Source organism: Podarcis filfolensis (genome assembly GCF_964270895.1).
Source record: "Podarcis filfolensis genome assembly, chromosome: 3".
Taxonomy (NCBI): Eukaryota; Metazoa; Chordata; class Lepidosauria; order Squamata; family Lacertidae; genus Podarcis; species Podarcis filfolensis.
The window spans coordinates 33,743,707-33,763,457 of NC_139606.1; the positions used below are offsets into that span (position 1 = coordinate 33,743,707).

The window sequence follows — 19,751 nt, forward strand, 5'->3', positions numbered from 1 at the left end:
AGATGGCTGCACTCAAGGAATCCAATCCTTTGCTCCAAGTTTTGTGCTATTCTCTCTCTTGGTCTTTTCTTCGTTTCCAAAGCCACAGCTGTAGGGCCATAGGGTCAGAACATCTGCTTTGCATGCAGTAGGTCCCAGGATCAATTTCCAACATCTGCAGGTAGGGCTTGGAGAGCCACTAAAACCCTGGAGAGCCACAGCTAGCCAGGATCAACATTTCTGAACTAGATAGTCCAATGTTCTGACCCCCATCCACTTCTCCTTATCTAATGCATTATACCTCCCTCTGTCTCACAGGTGGGCTTCTGCTACTCAGCTTCAGAAATGTTTGTGTCACTGTGAGCCCATCTTTATTGAGTTGTGCCCTCCTATTTTGGTATGCCCCACACAGCTAGAGCATGAACTCATCTTCTCATGTCACCAGGGTTTCCTGGGACCCCAGAGAAGCAGATACTGCAGCAACTACCAGGTTTTAAAGGTCCTTAGAAGGTACTTTGGAAAACAGCAGCCAGCCGCCTGCAGGTTTCCACCTGCAAGATTTTCTCTTTAGCTTTGAAGGAGTGGGAAGCCCAACCCCTCTAATAATGGTATCTTCAGAAGGAAATTCTGCTTATCATCATTAACTTGGTATCACGACTGAACTATTGCCTCACCAGGCATTTGCTCAGAAGACTGTAATTCATCTGGACTCGCAGGCAGCAAGGTATGTAGTAAGCGACTGTCAGGGCAGCTTTTACTATACTCCGGAAATCTGCAACAGGTGTGAAATGGAGGGTTGGCTTTCCTATCTCTCTGGGATACTTAAAGCAAGCGAGAGCAGGGAGGGGAGTCCCACCAGAACGGGCTCACTCTTTCAGCGCCAAGGTGGACCAATCGCACGCAGCCGGGAGAGAGCTGTCCAGCGCGGCGTGGTGCTGAAACGACTCGGAGGTTTTGAGATTTCAGAGAGCATCAGGCGATAACCTGCAGCTTACTGTGCTCCGCATCAATAGCTCAGGACCGCCTTGCGCGATGAACTCCATTCTGTTGCTGGGTAAGTTCTGCAGAGTTCTTCCTCGTGGAACCCAATCCTATACACGCTTACTCTGAAGTAAGTCGCACTGTGTTCACTGGGGCTTGTTCTGAATTAAGTGTGCCTATGGGACCGCAGTCTCATCTGCTTGTTGGAGGGCACAGAATTGGACATTGCATATGGTCCCTACCACTTATTGGACTGCTCCCTCCTATTGTATGCAATATAAAGGACAGACTTTGTACTCACACATTTGCTATAAGTTAAACTTTATTTTCCTCCTTCTCTGCTCCTCTCCTATTCAAACATAATAAACTTGTTGAAATGGCAGCTGCTTTGTTTGCTTTTAGAAACTTTGCTTTTAGTCTTTGTGACTGTAAAGGGGAACTATTTTCTTTAAAAAATATATAAGCAATGTGCTAATTTAGAGCTCTGTGGTCCTCAGACGAAGGGTGGAATAAAAATTAAATATATAAAAGTGAAGAAATGAATATGATCAAATAAAGGTCTGTAGTGAGGAGGGCAGTTTCCTATCCCACCACAGCCCACTGTTCTTAGCATGAGCGATTTTGTTCAGTAGATTCAGATAGCCACCTATTCTTATTCTTATTCTTATTTTCAATTTTATACATTTCAATAATTTTACAATAATTTCAACATTTCAAAACTTGACTTCCTTCCCCCTCTTTCTGTGGTTCCTTAAATTTGTTTTTAATATTTTCTGCATATCCAAATTAACTTAATTTGCTCATTTATTCATCTACTATAAATATATACTCTTATAAAACTGCAGGTTATTACAATAATCCTGCCAATGTTCCTATCTGTTTACAGTTTATTTGTAAATATTCAATAAACCATTTCCATTCTTTTATAAAAAGTCTGTTTTCTAATAAGTTTTGCCATTTCTGCATATTCCATAAGTTTTTTTATCCATTCTTCTTTTGCTGGGACTTTTTCTTCTTTCCATTTTTGGGCAAGTAACATTCATGCCACTGTTGTTGCATACATGAATAAATTTCTATACAGTTTGGGTAGTTCTGTCCCTATAATTCCCAAAAGGAAGGCTTCTGGTCTTTTTACAAATGTTATTTTAAACATCTTTTTCAACTCATTATATATCATTTCCCAGTAAGCTTTAACCTTACTACAGGACCACCACATATGATAAAAAGAACCTTCTTCCTCTTTTGTCAATTAACTCAGTGTTAGGTACCATCAATATATCATTTTCATATAATTTTCTCTTAGACCGTAAAGTAAAGAGACCCCTGACCATTAGGTCCAGTCATGACCGACTTTGGGGTTGCGGCGCTCATCTCGCTTTATTGGCCGAGGGAGCTGGCATGTGGCCAGCATTACTAAGCCGCTTCTGGTGAACCAGAGCAGTGCACAGAAATGCCATTTACCTTCCCGCTGGAGCGGTACCTATTTATCTACATGCACTTTGACGTGCTTTCGAACTGCTAGGTTGGCAGGAGCAGGGACCGAGCAACGGGAGCTCACCCCTTTGCAGGGATTCGAACCGCTGACCTTCTGATCGGCAAATCCTAGGCTCAGTGGTTTAGACCACAGCGCCACCCGTGTCCCATTCTTAGACCAGAGCATGCTGTAAAATTATATCCATATTCCATATCGTTCCCATGCTTCCACATTTATATTATATTATGACCAATATCTATTGCCCAATGTATCATTGAGTCAGATAGCCAGACTTTATCCCCAATTAAATTGACATTTGCAGTTACTAAGAAAATGTAATCGAAGTGAGATGACTGAAGGACCACATAGCTGTCACATGGCTGACCAGTCTCTACGACCATATTGCAGAGCAAAACTTCATTCAGATTTCTATTACCAGTGGGAATGTATTGTGTACTGGGATGCAAAACTGTTTGTCTGACTCAGCCCATTCTGTCCCATCTCTTTAGCAGTGTGTTGCTCCTTCTTTTGTGCCCAAGGTTACTAGTGCTCTGTGGAACATGGCTAATCCTTTAAATGCTCATGACTGTTGACGCTTCATGAGTCGCGTGGCTTTCTTGTTCCCAGAGGCAATGTGTGATTGGAACATTTTTCATGCACTCCTGGCATGGCTGGAAAAGAGCAAGCTGTTGAAGAGCAGGTGCCAGCTTCACACTAAAATGCTATCTCTATGGTGGTAGATATTTAATTTTATTTCATTGATTGCCAAGAGTGACACCTAGCCAATGTATTTAGGCTTGAGTGATGACCCGTTCCAGTCCGTAAGCAGTACAGTGGCAGATCACCCTAAAGGTACTATGAAAGGTAACTTATCAAGTAGATCTGAAAAAGGGAGGTTTTGTTTAAACAAACACATGCTTGTTTGCTGAGTGGAACGTCTAAGTGCATGTCAGGCCACAAGAAAAGCTATTGTTACTACTGTTGACTTTTCCCTTTGGCTTGAGATAGGTAGGTGAGAGGAGGAACAGAGAAGCAGGCCTATAGGAAGCTGCAGAACATGAATAAGATGTTCCCATAATACCCACTTTTTTCAATCCCATTATTTTTACTTATTAACTCTAATCTTCTGAGGAAGAGGAAGAGATCCATTTCACACAGCTGTCTTTGTTGCTTCCTGATGAAACTGCAATTGCAAGATGACAGCTGAGAGAGTGGAGAAGTCAGATGGAACTGCTGGCTTCCTGCTGCTGTTGCCTGATGTAATAGCTAGTAGACCTGCACCTCAGCACTCAAAGTCCCATTGTTTGCAGTGGGACTTTTAAGAGTGCTGTCTGTGCAATGCATTATATCTGCTTCATCTCCCCAAGCACCAAAATCTTAATGGACATATTAACAGCAGAACCTTCCACGTAGCTAGGCTTACTAGAGGCATGAATTGCAAGCTGGTTTGAGCCCTAGAAAAGCTCATTTTAGAACCTGTGCTCTCTACAAGTTAGCTTGGATGTATACAATATAACAACACATGTTGTCAGGGGCTCAGGAGCAGGAGCACAGGGGAGAGAGGAAATGGAGAACGAAGGGGAAGAATCCGAGGGCAGCGTAGGGGAGTATGACAGTGGCCCGAGAGATTCCATGAGCTTCTCCAGCGAATCAGAAGATTCCCAGAAGGGGGCGCCGACGGTCAGGGCAAGGGGGGTCCCAGGGGGGACGCACCAGAAACAAGGAGCCAGTGGGGAACCCCAAAGCAGCAGCGGGGGATCAGGACCAGTTTCCCCACCAGAGCGTAGTGGGGGGGAAGAGTCACATGTGTCAGGGCCAGCGTCTCCTCCAGCGGGGAGAGAAAGTGATTCAGGGCTGACCACGCCTCCAACGGAGGGGAGGTCAGTTGCAGCTAGCCCCCCCAGAGGGGGAAGCAGTGACAGCAGCAGTGAAACAGTCAGGAGGAAAGCTGCTGGCTGGGCGCGCGCGCCAAGTTCAAATGTACAGGCGCGGGGGACAGCAGGAGACCCGGATGGGGAACCAGCTCCTAAAGCCCTCCGGAGGGAGGGGGAAGGCTCAGGGGATTCAGCGTCAGAAGAGTCTAGAAAGGGCGAGACCCCAACGGACAGGCAGAACCAGAGGCGGAAAGAACAGAGGAAGAGGTGGAGTAAGGCTAGAGTCTTAAATTGGTGTCTGGGGGAGCATCAGCGGTCTGAGAGTTGAGACGTAGAGACGCTGCGGCTCTGGAAGTGAAACTGAACTTCAATAAAGACTTTTGTACTTAACAACGAAGCAGCGTTGGTCCTTTGTGAGCTGGGACCTCGGGCGGCTCTGACACATGTGCATATATATATATATATATATAAAGGTAAAGGTACCCCTGCCCGTACGGGCCAGTCTTGACAGACTCTAGGGTTGTGCGCTCATCTCACTCTATAGGCCGGGAGCCAGCGCTGTCCGCAGACACTTCCGGGTCACGTGGCCAGCGTGACAAGCTGCATCTGGCGAGCCAGCACAGCACACGGAACGCCGTTTACCTTCCCGCTGGTAAGCGGTTCCTATTTATCTACTTGCACCCGGGGGTGCTTTCGAACTGCTAGGTTGGCAGGCGCTGGGACCGAACTACGGGAGTGCACCCCGCCGCGGGGATTCGAACCGCCGACCATGCGATCAGCAAGTCCTAGGCGCTGAGGTTTTACCCACAGCGCTACCCGCGTCATATATATATATATATATATATATATATATATATATATATTCTGTATATGTGGTATATCATATATTGACATATTTAATTTTTTTCTTAATTATTGATAGTCTGTTACTATAATATGTCATTTTTTCCTGTATTGAAAATCCCTGTAAAATATGTTTTTTTAAAATAAATTAAAAAACAAAACTAATTATGCACACATAAACATTTTCAAAGCCATGAGATTAAAAGTTTGCTCTAGAACCTCCCTTTGAAATAGTGAAGCTCAGACTGAAGCAAGAACAATGGCAATTGGAGTGAAGTGCAGAATGGAGAAACACCAAAGGTGAAAGAGAAGAGAGCTTAGTCTGCTTAGAAAAAAGACTGAGTTCCTTGTTCCTTGACGGATCTAAACAGGGGTATCTGAAATTCAGCATGGGTAACCTTGTGTATCTCCTTTACCCTTCCATGCTCTCTACAATAAAACATTGGGTAGAAATGCAAAGGAACCACTGCTTATCACCAAGGTTATATTATCTGTTTTGCAGTGCTGGTACTACATTCCATGCATGTAACTGCTTTCCAGACATCCAGATGCCAAGAGCTGAGAGAGAGATGTGAAGCTGCAGGAAATGGATGTGAAAGTGTCTGGGCTTTGCTTGAAGAAGTTTGTTGCATTTCAGGTAACTACAGAGAAGCCATAGATTGCTCTGTGATTTCAGAGAACCAGCATTCCTTGTCTAATCAGCTTCCATTAAAATGAACACTGAACTGAATTTTAAAAGGGAATTCTTCATTTCCCAGACATGTGGTAGGAGAGCTCATTTCCTGTACCCCTATGGAGCTGGGCATCATCACCACACACTTAAATGGAGGGAGCATTCCATAGAAACACACCCTTCCATGCCTAATTCCACATTCATTGAAATTAATGTGAAAGATCTTATAGACTGAGAGGTGCATATGCCTGCCGGAGCTCCTGCTTACACAATGAATTGCTGAGCAGGTTGCTAAACTCTACTTCTTTGCAACTGACTACATACTCAATGAAAACAGGGACTGAAGTATTAAATACAGTTAATAAGGAGAAAACGCCATTGCATGTGGGCTAATTCTGATCATACAAAAAAAAATGTTCAGGGGTGGGGAGGGGTGGACAAAGGTGTGCAGATAGCCCCAGGGATGTGTTTCCATGAAATAAAAGTTGTTAAAGCATTCCCTATACATTTTGTGAATACAGGAGTCTCCCCAGTTCAGCAGGGGTTATGTTCCTGGGTACCATGTGTATACCTGAAATCACACATAGTGGGGAACACCATCTAAAAGACTTGTAAATTCCCTCTAAACCTCTGGAAACCCTTAAAAAAAACCTTTAAAAACACTGCTTTGTTTCAAAATCCACCAAACTCCACTACAATCGCTCCCTCCAAACCTACGTTCTTAATATCCAAATTTCCACAGGCCTCAAAGGTCAGTGCAAAGGCTCCTGGGATTGCTAGTGGTTTTCCAGCTCTTTTTGTGCCATTTTTGCAGTTTCCCCATTCTTTTCAAGCCCTCTTTGCCCTCTTTGCAGTTTACATTGATTGATTTATTTCCTGGCGCCACACGTATAGACACAGTCACATGGGTGAGTGGGGAGATGCCTATTGTTGGGAAATTTATAAAAGGAGGCAAAAGGAATACAGAATTTCAGCAGGAAACTACGAGGCATGCACCTATTACAAATCAAACTGAGCCTGCAACACTTTTGCTGGCACAAATGGTTTCCAAGTAATGCATACAATTGACCCGATAACATCATGAGCACAAAGAATAATGAATGTTCAACAAATAGACTACCTGGAGGGGCTGTTTGTTTGCAGAGGTTTGGAATTAAAAGCTTTGTAACAGAGTGTGATCATACATAATTACTTTGTCAAAAAAATGGGGGGAAATCTACGGTAAGTGGTTTTTAAGATGAGGATCCATGGCTCTGATCCTATGGGTTGCTCCTTAAGTTCAGTAATACATTTGAGACTCCATCTTTCCCCATCCCCACCCCAGAATATAGCTCTTGATGTTCTTCTGAACCATTTCCTTACACTTACTGACAGATATAACCTATAGCGTGTCAGACTTAGGTGTTAGGCTAAGATATACAGCCAGTTTAAAGTTTTTTTATATATATATTTTATTAAGGGTTTTCTTGCTTTACAGTGTAAGTGTAATGCCTCGTATTTTTTTCTTCCATGTAACATTTTTACAAATCCGTTTCATTTGATGAGGCATTAGGGAGAGAAGAAAAAAGAAAGAAAAAAAGAAAGGGGGGTGGAGGGAGGGGAGATGGATGGGGGTGGGGTCGGGTAGCGGTGTTTCTATTATGCTTAATGTATGTAGAGTTTGGTGTCAGCGTGCTTGTGTTGTTCACTTGTGTTCCTTTGGTGGTGAGAGAGGTTGGGGTTGGCCTAGGGTGTGATTGTTTGTTTGTGATTGGCTGTGGTGATCTTTGTTTTCGTGTGTGAGTGAGGTGGGTGGGTGTTTTGGATCAGGTTAGCCATATTGATTTGTATGCTGTTGGTGGATTATTGTCGTTGTCCTGTTGGGCTGTGTATGTGATAAAGGGGAGCCATACCGGGGTGAAGGTGTCTTCTTCTGTTTGTCCCCGTGTCAGTTTCCAGTTTAAAGTTAATAGAATCTATACTAAATCCCCAAAGTAGTAGTATCTACAGTATAATATATACAAAGGGGAAATCTCATACTTTTCATTTGAGTGAATCTACGTTGCTAAGAGTTACTCTGCTCAACAATAACAGGAAACTATTATTTTTTAAAAAAAATCCAACTCCTACATAAATGAAATTCTGGCATTTTAATTGAACAGCTGAATCAACAGACTGAATCAGCCTCATGAAACTTGTAAAAGAAATGTACACCAATTTAGCACATGTCCTAAACATGCACAGATTACATGAAAGTCTTGTGACGTTGATAATTGAATTCTCAGTAGCTGCTGATCTTTCTCCTGGAGGCCAGATGTTAACACAAAAAGTGAAAAGATAGGGGTGGGTTGGCACTTATATTTTCAACAAGTGTCTGAGTCTTTTAAAAAAGCAAAAACTAAAATGTCCCCCTGAGCAAGTACATTTTGCATCCTTTCCAAATGCAACCAAGAGGCCACAAAGCAAGTGATGCAGTATGAAACAGCATCTTTCAGGATGGTGTCCATGACATGGGTATTTTGAGTGAGAAAACCACCACTTCATGTGTTTGCCATCAGTAGTCACATAGTAAAATGGTAGTCACATAGAAAAACGTGATAGTAAAAAAACAGCAACCAAAATGTTCCACACTTCAGGTAACAGTGCAGCAACTTCCCCCCACATTTTTTTTAAAAGTAATCCCTCTTAGATACACACAGCACATTTACTGATAATTGGAAACTGTTGAGAAAATACTTAATGGAGAGAGTGTTTGATCATCCACAGAAGAAGTACATATACACCGTTCCACTTTCCAGTTCAGCAGACAGGACTGAACACGCAGAGAGCTCTTTCTTAAAAGCTACACCCAAGGAATATGCTAGCCCAGAGGTGGAGTGTGGGGTTGAATCAATAGGATTTTAACTTTGAAAAAGAAAATGGGGGCATCTACACGTACGTACTCACAGGGACATGTTCTGTCGGAGTGTTCTTAATTTGTGGTGGTCTAGGGTTTTATAGACTAGAGATGACTTCATCCAGTGAAATGGTACCTAGTCCATGAAAGCTTTTGAGCCACTCAAATTTCAAGCCTTTAAGGTGCTACGGGATTCCTTTCATACAAACTACTTCATACCGTAGTTTATATTGGGTCACAATGTTTATTCCCACTAGACCCATTGAAGTGAATGCCCATGACTAATCAGGTCCATTCATTTCAATGGGTCTAGTCCGAGTAAAAGTTAGTTGAAAAGGCAAGATATAAATAAATAGATATAATAACATTAATGAAAGTATTAAGACTCATTCTTGCATTTGAAATCCAGGCAACAACTACACAGTAAAAGATTCAACCAACTGTAATAAAACAGTCAAGTTCTTAGTTGACCAGTTCCCAGAATTTAAAGACTGCACCTGCACTAACGATAACTGCAGCACTACAGCGTTGCTTGGCAAGCAATGTTTTGGGAATAAAGGTAACAGATTATTTTCTTCTCTAGAACAAAATAATGTAGTGTAATCATGGCCCTGATAAGGCTATTAACAGCTGCTAGAAATGGGAGCCGTATGGTACTTTGAGGATCAGAGGCTCTCAGCCATTTGCTGGGGAATGATTGAGGGAGAGGTCATGTCTTGCTTGCATGATGGACATGGGCATCTGGGTTACCACTGGGGGAAGAAGGATGCTGAGCTTTGGTCTGATGCAGCAGAGCTCTTGTTATGCTCTTATGTTCATTATGGCTTAGAGGTTTAGCTTTGACAAACTATCGGATTCAAATATTATATGGATCTTCGACCTCTAATTAGGAGACTGTGACTTTCCTAAGCAATTATAGTAGTCACCGGAGTCCAAAATTCAAGACAAATAAAGTACCATTCAAATCCAGACAAAACCAGTGGATTATTCCCTTCTCCCCAAGAACCCCCCACACTCAGCTTTTCAGGTTTTTCAGGGGGGCACAGGAAGCTGCAAGAGGGGAGAGGAGGGGAGGGGGACTTCCTTCCATGAACTTCCCTTAGGATCCAAGCCAATTCATCAACCTTTTAAGACCAGCAATGAACCCTGCAAAATGACAGGGTTATGGACTCCAGCTACCATCTTGATTAACATAAAAAAGCAGAGAGGAAAAGACTAGTCTTCAATTAATATCTGAAGGAAGAAAAAGTGAGAGCTAAGAGCACACCACGAGGCATAATTCCACCCTTAGGTGCTGCTGTAGAGAAGGTTCTATCCTGGATCAGCCTCACAAATAGGCAGAGTGAGGCATTCGCCTCAGACAGCAGATGCTTAAAAATGCAGTAAGGACAGAAACGTGTGTTTCGCATGACCAGTCCTGCACTCCCATAGCTAGCCTGCTATCTTCAGGTGTAGTGCGGAGGACAGTGTCAAAAGTCAGATTCATTTTCCAGTTTAGTTGGCTTTTTGTAAATATCATCCTCCGCTTCAGGCAGCAAAATATCTTGGGTTGGCCCTGGTACCATCCCAAATAATCATTTGGGGGGAAATAAAAGCACAATTCATGTAGCTGCTCCTTTGCTTATCAGTTTTTACAGTCAGCCTGATTGCATTTGAAAGATGCAGCCGTGAGCATGATCTATCCTACTGACTTTGCGCGCAAATTCTCTTTTGCACAGGGAAATCGAAGCTTTACATGAGCACAGATGTCCAGTTAGGATTCCTGCCACAGACAAAATTGCAAGAGACGGTGCACCCAGGCATGTTAGGAACCGACTGCGCGGTTGCAAAGGAAATATGCCGAGGAGATGACACCTGTTTCTTGCCGTACAAGAAATTCCAGAGAATGTGCAGAACCAAAGTAGCAAACTGTAGCCTCCATGTGGTGGTACAGCAATGCCTCACAGCATGGAAGGAGTTAAGGAGAACAGTCCTGGGGAGCTGCATATGCCCAGAACCACTGCATAAAAGATGCACTAAAATATGGAAGCATATATTTAACAACACATGCGTACAATACACCCAGGAATACCAAGCTTCTGCCATTCAGGAGGAAACCTATGCAGGCTTTGATGCAGGTAAATGATGAAGAGTGATCTCTTCAATAACACCAGTTCAAAGATACTGTTCCTAGCAACCTTGAAATGAATAGGTTTGATGGCACAAAGCGCCACTTTTTACATTTTAATTTAAAAAAAATGCAGAAAAACTGGTGGTGGGTTGGGTTGGGGTTCTCCCTGTTGACACCACTGCCCACAAATCCAAGCCCGAAGTTATCATGCTTATACGGAGTCCCAGTGACCTCTGTGTGCATTGCTTACAGGTTCTCATGCATAAGACTGGACTGCTGAAATCGACGTGACTTGCTTCTGTGCAAATATGTGTCAAGTTGTGGCATCACAACTAACTTCTGCTGCATTGTTCTCAAGGTCTTCCATGCAGGATCAAACATAGTCAGCCACAATGTGGCAGGAAACACCCTAGAATCCTACAAGAGATGTAGAGATGGCCACTAACTTGGACAGGAGTAGATACATCCATGGAAGATCAGGAGCCACGAGCCGTGAAGTCTGTGTTCCACCTCCAGTGTTGGAGGATGTAACCAAGTGGATTGGTTACATTTTCCTTCAAAATTATAGGAAGGGCTTTGTATGCCAGCTTCCTTCATTTGGTGCAAGTATTTTATTTTTGGTATAAACAGGACTCTGTTTTTGCACCTACAGACACACAAACACACACCAAAGGTTTCTGTTTCCAAAAAGGACAAAGGGGTAGTCTGATCTCTCCAGCACTTATAATTGCTCTCCAAGACATAGAGGGAAGGAAAAGGGAAAACCTGGACATTCTGGGGTCAAATCAGAAACCAAGATGGCTCCTGTAACTCTGGGACTGTCCCTGGAAAATTGGGACACTTCGAGGGTATGTCATAGGCAACTGGTTGGGCATGGATAGAACAGATTGCAGGAACAGATTGGTCTTTGGCCCGATGCAGAAGGGCTTTCTCATGTTCTTGCGTTAATCCATTCTTTTTATAGATAATTTTGTTGCCTCAGCTAGATACCTCCTCAAATAACCATTGAATCTGGACTGTGTACCTAAGCCCAAAGACAGAGAGTTATTTGCCTTCCCTCTGTTTTTAATTCCACGTTGCTGTAGCTCGCTGTAGCTCAAACATCATTTACTCAGTTATGTTGTTACTCCTATGTTTGGATTTCTTCTAGGCAATTCAGATAAAATTGAAGCTGATGTGTAAATGCTAAGAGGAAACAGCAGGTGCAGGAGTCAGCAATTGACATGAACAACACTTGTCCCAACACTTGCAGCTGTTGCATTATGCAATCAGTGCATGTGAGTCAATATCAGACAATGCTTTAAATTCATATGGTTTGCATCTATTCTCCTGCCCTGTTCACTGAATCAGGAGCTATGGCAAGCTACAGTTCCCATCCATCCCAATGGCAATGCTCAGAAGTGTTTAGCCTTTAAAAATGAAACATAAAAGGCCTCATCTGACCATGCAAACAACATGAACAAAGATGGTAGGGAGATCATCTTTGCTGCCACCAGCAGAAACCAGCAGGTAACAGTCTGGTGTCTGCAGTCTATGGAGGACCCCTCCCCATCCATGGGTCCTATCAGCTGTCTGAATATACTGATTACTGACACCAAGCCTGGTGAAAAGGTAAGGTTGATGTTACTCTGTGCTCCACACTCCAACGTTGTCTTTGGCTATTGGGGTTGATGGAAGCTGGAGTCAAACAACATGAGCCCCACCTTTGCTCTAAACTAGGAATGCCTCTGCTAAAGGCCGTCAAATAACCTGATCATCATTTTTTTCTTAGCGTTGGGTTTCATTGCAAACTGCTGCTTCCATTTCAAATCTGCAATTAATTTACAACATGTAATCCGTATAATATGTATCTCCTTCGTTGTAGATCACCTGAAAATAAAATCACAGTGGAAGTCATCGTCTCTTTCAAACTATGGTAAACATTAGCCTACTTTTTAAACATTTCTATACCCTGTATCGATTTCAGCTTTGTGGCCCACATAAATTATGAGTAATCCAGCTTCCTGACCCCGTGCAGAATGAGACACTGCAAGCTCATTGCAAGAGCTGGAAACCGTGATGGGCTAGGGAAAGTTACAAGGGCTAAACTGAGAGGTCTGGAGGGCCATATTAAGCCCCCAGGCCTGAAGTTCACCACCCCAATGTATGACAGAATGAATGTTTTTTTCAGAAAATGCAAATAGAAATGGGTTGCCTATAGTAGAGTGACCACCATGTAAAAAATTCAAGGGAGAGTTGGAGAACTATTGTGCTTGCAAAATCACTCCTCGTACCCCTATCTCTATCGTCTTGTGAACACTTTGCTGTTTCCTCAGAATACAAACACCTGCGCTCCTGCTTCCAAGTCAAAGTGGACTGTGTCAATGACGGAGTCTGTAACAGACAACTATCTCGCTACCTTCAAGCCTGCCAAGCTAATGCAACACAGTGCAATTGGAATCGATGCCAAGCAGCTCTGCGGTCCTTCTATGAAAACATGCCTTTGAACGTAGCCCTGCTGTTGACCTTTTGTGATTGCATGCCGTCAGATGAAAACTGCCGCCAAGCCAAGGGATTCCTTCATGGCACACTATGTGGAGTCAATATGGTCCCAGCTCCTTCATGCCTCAGTGTAATTGACACATGCCAAAGAAACGAGATCTGCTGGTAAGTGGAAATACACATTTTTGGTTGACTGCTGGCACATGTGTGTTTAATATAAAAATGCACAAGGAGCCCAAGATGATCTCTTATTTATTTGCTCATTCACAATGCACCAAATAATGTTTGCTTTCCAACCTACACCACAAGCAAAAGCTGTAAGAGGGTTTTTCTGTGATTTAAGCCTTCCTCCTAACCATCTCTGTCATTCAGGAAATTCATATAGATCTTTTGCAGGACATGTACATTTTAACTGTTATTGAATATGCACCCTATAATCCAATCACTGCAAGGTGGTCAAACCGGCAGATATTGCACTTTAAGACTGTGTTACCCCCAAGGCTGGTCATGGGACTTGGTGCTTTTTAGTAGCATTTTCATCCTGGTCCTGGAGATACTCAGCGGAGTAAAGGATTTGGGATCTTAGCAGGAGCTTCAGAAGGCTGATACACTCTTCCCTGCTGCTGATACCTCTCCTGCTGTTCCTGTTGCCTCTCCAATGACATAACTCTAATGCTAAAGCACATGAGCACATCTACACAGATGTAAAAATAATCAATATGCATAATTTAACATAGAGGTGCATACAGATTAACACTGAAAACACTGCAGGCAAATAAAGCCATAGGAGATGACAGGACTGGGCCGCCAGTAGCAGACAGGACCATTCAAGGTCTAAAAGTTCTAGGCTTGCATTGAGAGCAGAGTTAGGGTCAAGTTACAGCTTATTATGTGCCATTCACCCAGCAATGTCTCTTGTTTATCTTCGATTTTGAGGATCATAGCACATGGAGGCGGGGAAGATGTTAAACCCACCTCCCCAGCTTCAACTTCCCAAACATTGCTCCCCATTGAGGGTATGACGCTTTAGGGTATGAACATGTCCAAGCTATATGTCCCTTGTTTTGTCACTTACAAGAAATTCTTCATTTTTCTTTCATTTTGTTATTTGCTAATCTATCCTTCAGCTCTCCCTGAATTATACATGAAAGGGAATAAAGGTAAAGGTAAAGGGACCCCTGACCATTAGGTCCAGTCATGACCGACTCTGGGGTTGTGGCGCTCATCTCGCTTTATTGGCCAAGGGAGCCGGCGTACAGCTTCCGGGTCATGTGGCCAGCATGACTAAGCCGCTTCTGGCGAACCAGAAAAGCCGTTTACCTTCCCGAAGCGGCACCTATTTATCTACTTGCACTTTGACGTGCTTTCGAACTACTAGGTTGGCAGGAGCTGGGACCGAGAAACGGGAGCTCACCCAGTCGCGGGGATTTGAACTGCTGACCTTCTGACCGGCAAGCCTTAGGCTCTGTGGTTTAGACCACAGCGCCACCCGTGTCCCAGATGAAAGGGAATACCAGGAAGAATAAAATGCATACACATTTCTCTTTCCACAGGGCCAAGTATGAAGCATTTACATCTAAGTGTTTAAAACCCTTCGCCCGACAATGCCTTGAAGATAAAGCTTGTTTCGAATCTTTGAATGCAAATGATCTGATGTGTTCTGACAGTGATGAGTGCCGAGCTGCTTATGTCGGAATGTGGGGGTCTGTCCTTCGAGGAGTCGAGTGTACCTGTGACACAACGCCACTAGCTAAGCAGACTGCATGCAAGTGGTTCCATCATATCCTCCACAGCAAATCCTGCTTCAGTAAGTTGAACTAACCCAAAGGAGCACCTCTCTCTTAATCAACCTGCCCAGGCCTTACAATTTGCCTTGTACCTTTGCCAGGAGGTCCCATTATGTGGGAACGAATGAATGAGTCAACCAGTTAACCATTTGCAGCTTAAAGTTTGCTTCATCTGCTAACAGGGGGAAAAAGATTCCTGTTTTTTAATGGCCTTATGATAAAATGGGAATTCTAGCAAAATTGGCACCAGGCACACACAAAAGCAAGGCATCAGCAGGTTTAGAGGATTCTCAAGAGTTGCAGAAGTACACAAAACATTTAAGGGGGAAAAACTCTACAAGAATTTGTGTTTTTTTAATTACCCAATGGGGACTGAAGATGCTCCGTTGGCACAGGTTACTGGCTGGCTGTTGCGGCAGTAGGCAAAGGGACAGAAATCTGAGAGGAGGTGGAATGAAGTATCCTGAAAAAGGGCCCAGATGACAGGGTGGAATCCTGGACAGAAGCACTTCACAATCCAGCATTTGTTGCAGGCTCTGCTGGCTTTCACACAATTGCTCTCTTTTTATATCCTCTTCAATTTACAGCTCAGATATCAGGTGGAAAAGCTGACCTTTACTCATCACGTATGGTTCTACCTGGAAAAATACTTCCTGTAACTGGAGAACGGTCTTCATTGTACAGTAAGTTTGGCTTTTTATAAAAAAAATGAAAAAGCTCCCATAAAGGTCACTGGAGAGCCACAATTTTATGAGAGGCATAGGCTCCCACAGAAGAAAACAAAAAAAAAGCACCAATCAAGGGGTCAAGGAAAGGAATCAAACCAAACTTTTAAATATTATTATTAAGAATCCTGGAAGCAAACTTAACATAGAAACCTCCTTCAGGGATAGTTTTTAGAAGCTGAAAGAAAAAATGAAATATGGTGATCAAGACCCTAGGAGATATTAAGCTGAGGACAGTGAATATTTGGTTTTAATTTGTACTATAGTGACTGCATAAAATACTCTTTGATCAATGTTTTAATTCTGTTTCCATAATTTAATTTTTAGCGGACACAATCATTATAATGATATACACCTCTTGCATAATCTTGGTGCTGGCGATAATCCTGCTGACTTTGTTAAAGACCAGGTAATTGCAATGCTTGTGTGGGGAATGCAGGGCTTCGCAGGAAATGTGTGAGAACGTCCTGTTTCCATAGTGTGTGGCTTCTGAATCCTGCGGAACCCTTTTCCTATTTGGTTCCAAGACAAACGGAGAGTTTCACTATTGCCAGTAAAATAGAAAAGACACATGAGGAATGCACATGAACTGAATAAGAAATGAAATGAATTGTGTACTGCATGTATCAGATAAGGCAGTATGTGCTGAGTCAAACTGTAATCTTAAATTTAGGAAAAAGTGTTATTTTATACTGTAAAATAAAGTTCAGAACCATAATACAGTCCCGTCCCCTGTATGGAATGCAAGAGAACATGGGTGTAGCCAGGATTTATGTTGGGGGTGGGAGCAGGACACCCACCTATCCTGTTCCAGAACCGAGCTACCTGCAATGCGATTGGTCAGTTTGTGGATGCCATGCCTGTCACTCAGTTGGGTTACCAATTGCATCGCCAGAATATGGCACAACATCATCCAAGTGACCTCAGTGAGCATTTCTAGTTCAAATATTCTGATTATTTCTACTTTTAGTTAAGTATTTTTATTTATTTACTTGATTAGGGGGCAGCTGCCCCCCACCCCAGCTACACCCATGCAAGAGAGAAAATTGGGTGGCATAGAGAATATTTATGCATTCCTTCAAGCTCCACCCATTTATGGCTTTGGCGCCACCCACCATAAGCATGTAGTTCTGACAGAAAAATTGGCCCTCAGCAAAAACATCCATTCTCCACACTTTAAAAAATAAAATAAAACAGCAGTTAAGGAGGAACACTTACAATTTATGACCTAAAAGACACCAGCTGCCCTGTAACAGAAGGCGCACCATCCAGTTAATGTTCAGTGGATTTATTTCAATGACAGGCTGTATGTTTAACTTTCTTCTGGGAATCAAAGGGAGCTCAAAGTGCTTAACTGTGACTGGGTCATACCCAACATTTACACAGCAAGTGATAATGGCTATTGATTTCGGTCAAGTAGATTGTGTAGCTCGTGTTTCATGGGTATAGAGAATGATGTTAATGCAACACACATTTGTTTGTTTTCAGAGCTTGCACAACTGTGTATCAGGCCAAGACTGTTTCGCCAGCCCATTTATCCGAGAAGCTCATGATGCCTCGACGACCGTGGATCACCGACTGCGTCGATAATGCTATTTCAGGCTCTTCTCGTTAGCCAACCTGGTGCTCATATGCCATGAAACTTCTCTTCAGAGAACACATGGCCTGTAATACCGCTGTTCCACTTCAGCAAACACTGGGCAACTTACTACAAGAAAGGACACCACTGGAGTTGTAATTGCTTTATTTGCCTCAGTACTGTGTTGCTGTGTTGAATTTAAGATTGAGACATATGATATACTACAGGATGTCCCCTTTCGGCCATGACATGTTTCCAGCCCAGCATTTGCCATACCGCTGTGTTGAAAATTTCCTCTCCATTTTTTCAACCATTCTCGAGCAGTCAGTGAGGAAAGAAATTGCACTTGAAAATTATCACAGGGAAGAGAAAATGTCAGTGAAATTCTCATGGATAGAGTACAACATTATGGTGTACTTCTATTGCTTTTGAGACGGCCAAGTCATATTGAAAGTGCCCTTTCATTCCTTTCCAGTTCCAGGCCCTAGTTTATTAATACCTATGAAGGTTTTTAACTCTTTACCATGACAAAGTCTATTGTCCATTAATATACAAAAAAGTATTTTGCCAGATCGCATCTCTTATTTAATCATATTTGCAGCTCTAAGCTGAGAGAGTGGGTCACATTTTAGTCCAATGCACAGGAAAACAAGTTGCGAAACTTACCAAACGCCAAAAACATACAAATATCTACATTTGAGGCCCAGCCCAAATGTGCATTAGCCCTGCATGTATATCACATTGCAGTTGGAATGCAAATGCTAAAACCTAAATCCCAGGACTTGTGTTACACTTCTGGCACAGGGGCTGCTGCAACCCTGCTCCTTCCTGCACCACAAGGAAATCTGAGAGGCGCAGCAGCAACTTCCCCCGGTAATGCAATTTCCTAAGGTTTTATGCTGGCACGCAAATAAACCATGGCATGAGGATCCTTTGGGGTGGCCCAAGTAACCTTCTCACATCATACTAGTGGCATGGAAAGGAGTGGTACCACTGTGGTCTTCATATGGCTGGGCTAATTTTACTGACCCTTTGCAGTTCTTCGTTTGATATGCTATTTCGTAAAAGCACTACAAATCTGCTCTGTCTCCTGCTGGGATTGTAATGAGGCCTTTTCAACCAGCAAACCTTTCTAAGCATTAGGACCCTTTCAAGTTTTATGCTTTAACACTGGTGTGCAGAATCTCTTTTAGCAAATCTGCACCAGGATGCTTTTCAGATTCAGGATATATGCTATCTCTGAGCTAGGGGATTTCTCCCCTAATTCCCTCCTTCCACCACCTCTCCCGCTTTGTACTGTCTGCTTGATAATTGGTTTGGCCAAACACCTCCTGACTGTGCTTTGTATCTATTCTACTAAAAGGGGAAAGGAGCCTTAATCTGAGATACAGGTTTACTTTGGGAAATAGCTGAAGCAGCAAAATACACTTCTTGTAGAGTTATTGAGTCATTGGTGTAGGTTTTTTTTATTGCTATTAAAAATAAACAAAAGTGATGTTATAATGATGTATGAATTCATCTCACAAGTGCTGCTATGGGAGTGGTGGATCCTTTCTAGCTGTGGAAACAAAGACTAGACAAAGATATGTTGAATCTCTTCTAGCTGTGTAGCTCCATTGGCACCATCAAGTAAGGAGAAAGCAGACACTAAGCAGAAAGGCAGCACCCAAAAGTCAAAAGAGCAGAGAGGCAAGATTATCCATTGTGAAATTTTCCCCACAGGGTGGGGGACAAAAGAGACTCTAATGCTGGTGGCAACTGAAAACAAACAAACAAACAAAAACACTTAGAATACTATTTTGGCATTAAGCACTCTCTCTCTCTCTCTCTCTCTCTCTCTCGTGTGTGTGTGTGTGTGTGTGTGTGTGTGTGACAGCTAGGGAAGATGTCATCAGAAGAAAATGACCAAAACGTGCTGAGTAGATCGCATTTTAAAAACACAGGGCAGCATCCAATGGACTTGTTCCATTAGTCCAAGGATTTACATTTGTGGAATGAACCCTTTCTTCCCTCTTCTCTTCCCACAAGCATCCCATGCACGCCCCCAAATCAGCTCTGTATGAAAACCCAGAACAGATTTAGGAGGCACACACAGGAATAGGAGAGGGAGGGGAAGTTCTGTCAGGCAGCCCAAAGTGCATGTGCTGACAGAATGCATGCAGTATTCCACAGGAAAAATCTGAGGCTTTTTCTGTTTTGTTGAGAGGGAGGGGGGAAAGCAGTCCCGCCAATAATTTGAGTGCAGGTTTCCCATTGCAACACAGAACATATTTCCTAGGAATGTGGTGGAGTCTCTTTCATTGCAGTTCTTAAAGCAGAAGCTGGATATCCAGCTATCAGGAATGTACCTGGACAGGCTTGGACTAAGTG

General features: G+C 43.0%; 1 protein-coding gene across 1 annotated transcript; it reads left to right on the forward strand.

Moving 5' to 3' along the window:
• The first annotated feature begins 18 nt into the window (after positions 1-18).
• GFRAL (GDNF family receptor alpha like) lies at positions 19-18,876 on the forward strand. The gene is made up of 10 exons (XM_083606251.1): positions 19-1,033; positions 5,654-5,788; positions 9,109-9,258; positions 10,418-10,816; positions 12,674-12,724; positions 13,125-13,455; positions 14,844-15,097; positions 15,665-15,760; positions 16,130-16,211; positions 17,291-18,876. The coding sequence occupies exons 1-10, from the start codon at positions 1,012-1,014 to the stop codon at positions 17,415-17,417; spliced, it is 1,647 nt and encodes a 548-aa protein (XP_083462377.1). The 5' UTR covers positions 19-1,011; the 3' UTR covers positions 17,418-18,876.
• Positions 18,877-19,751: the final 875 nt, after the last annotated feature.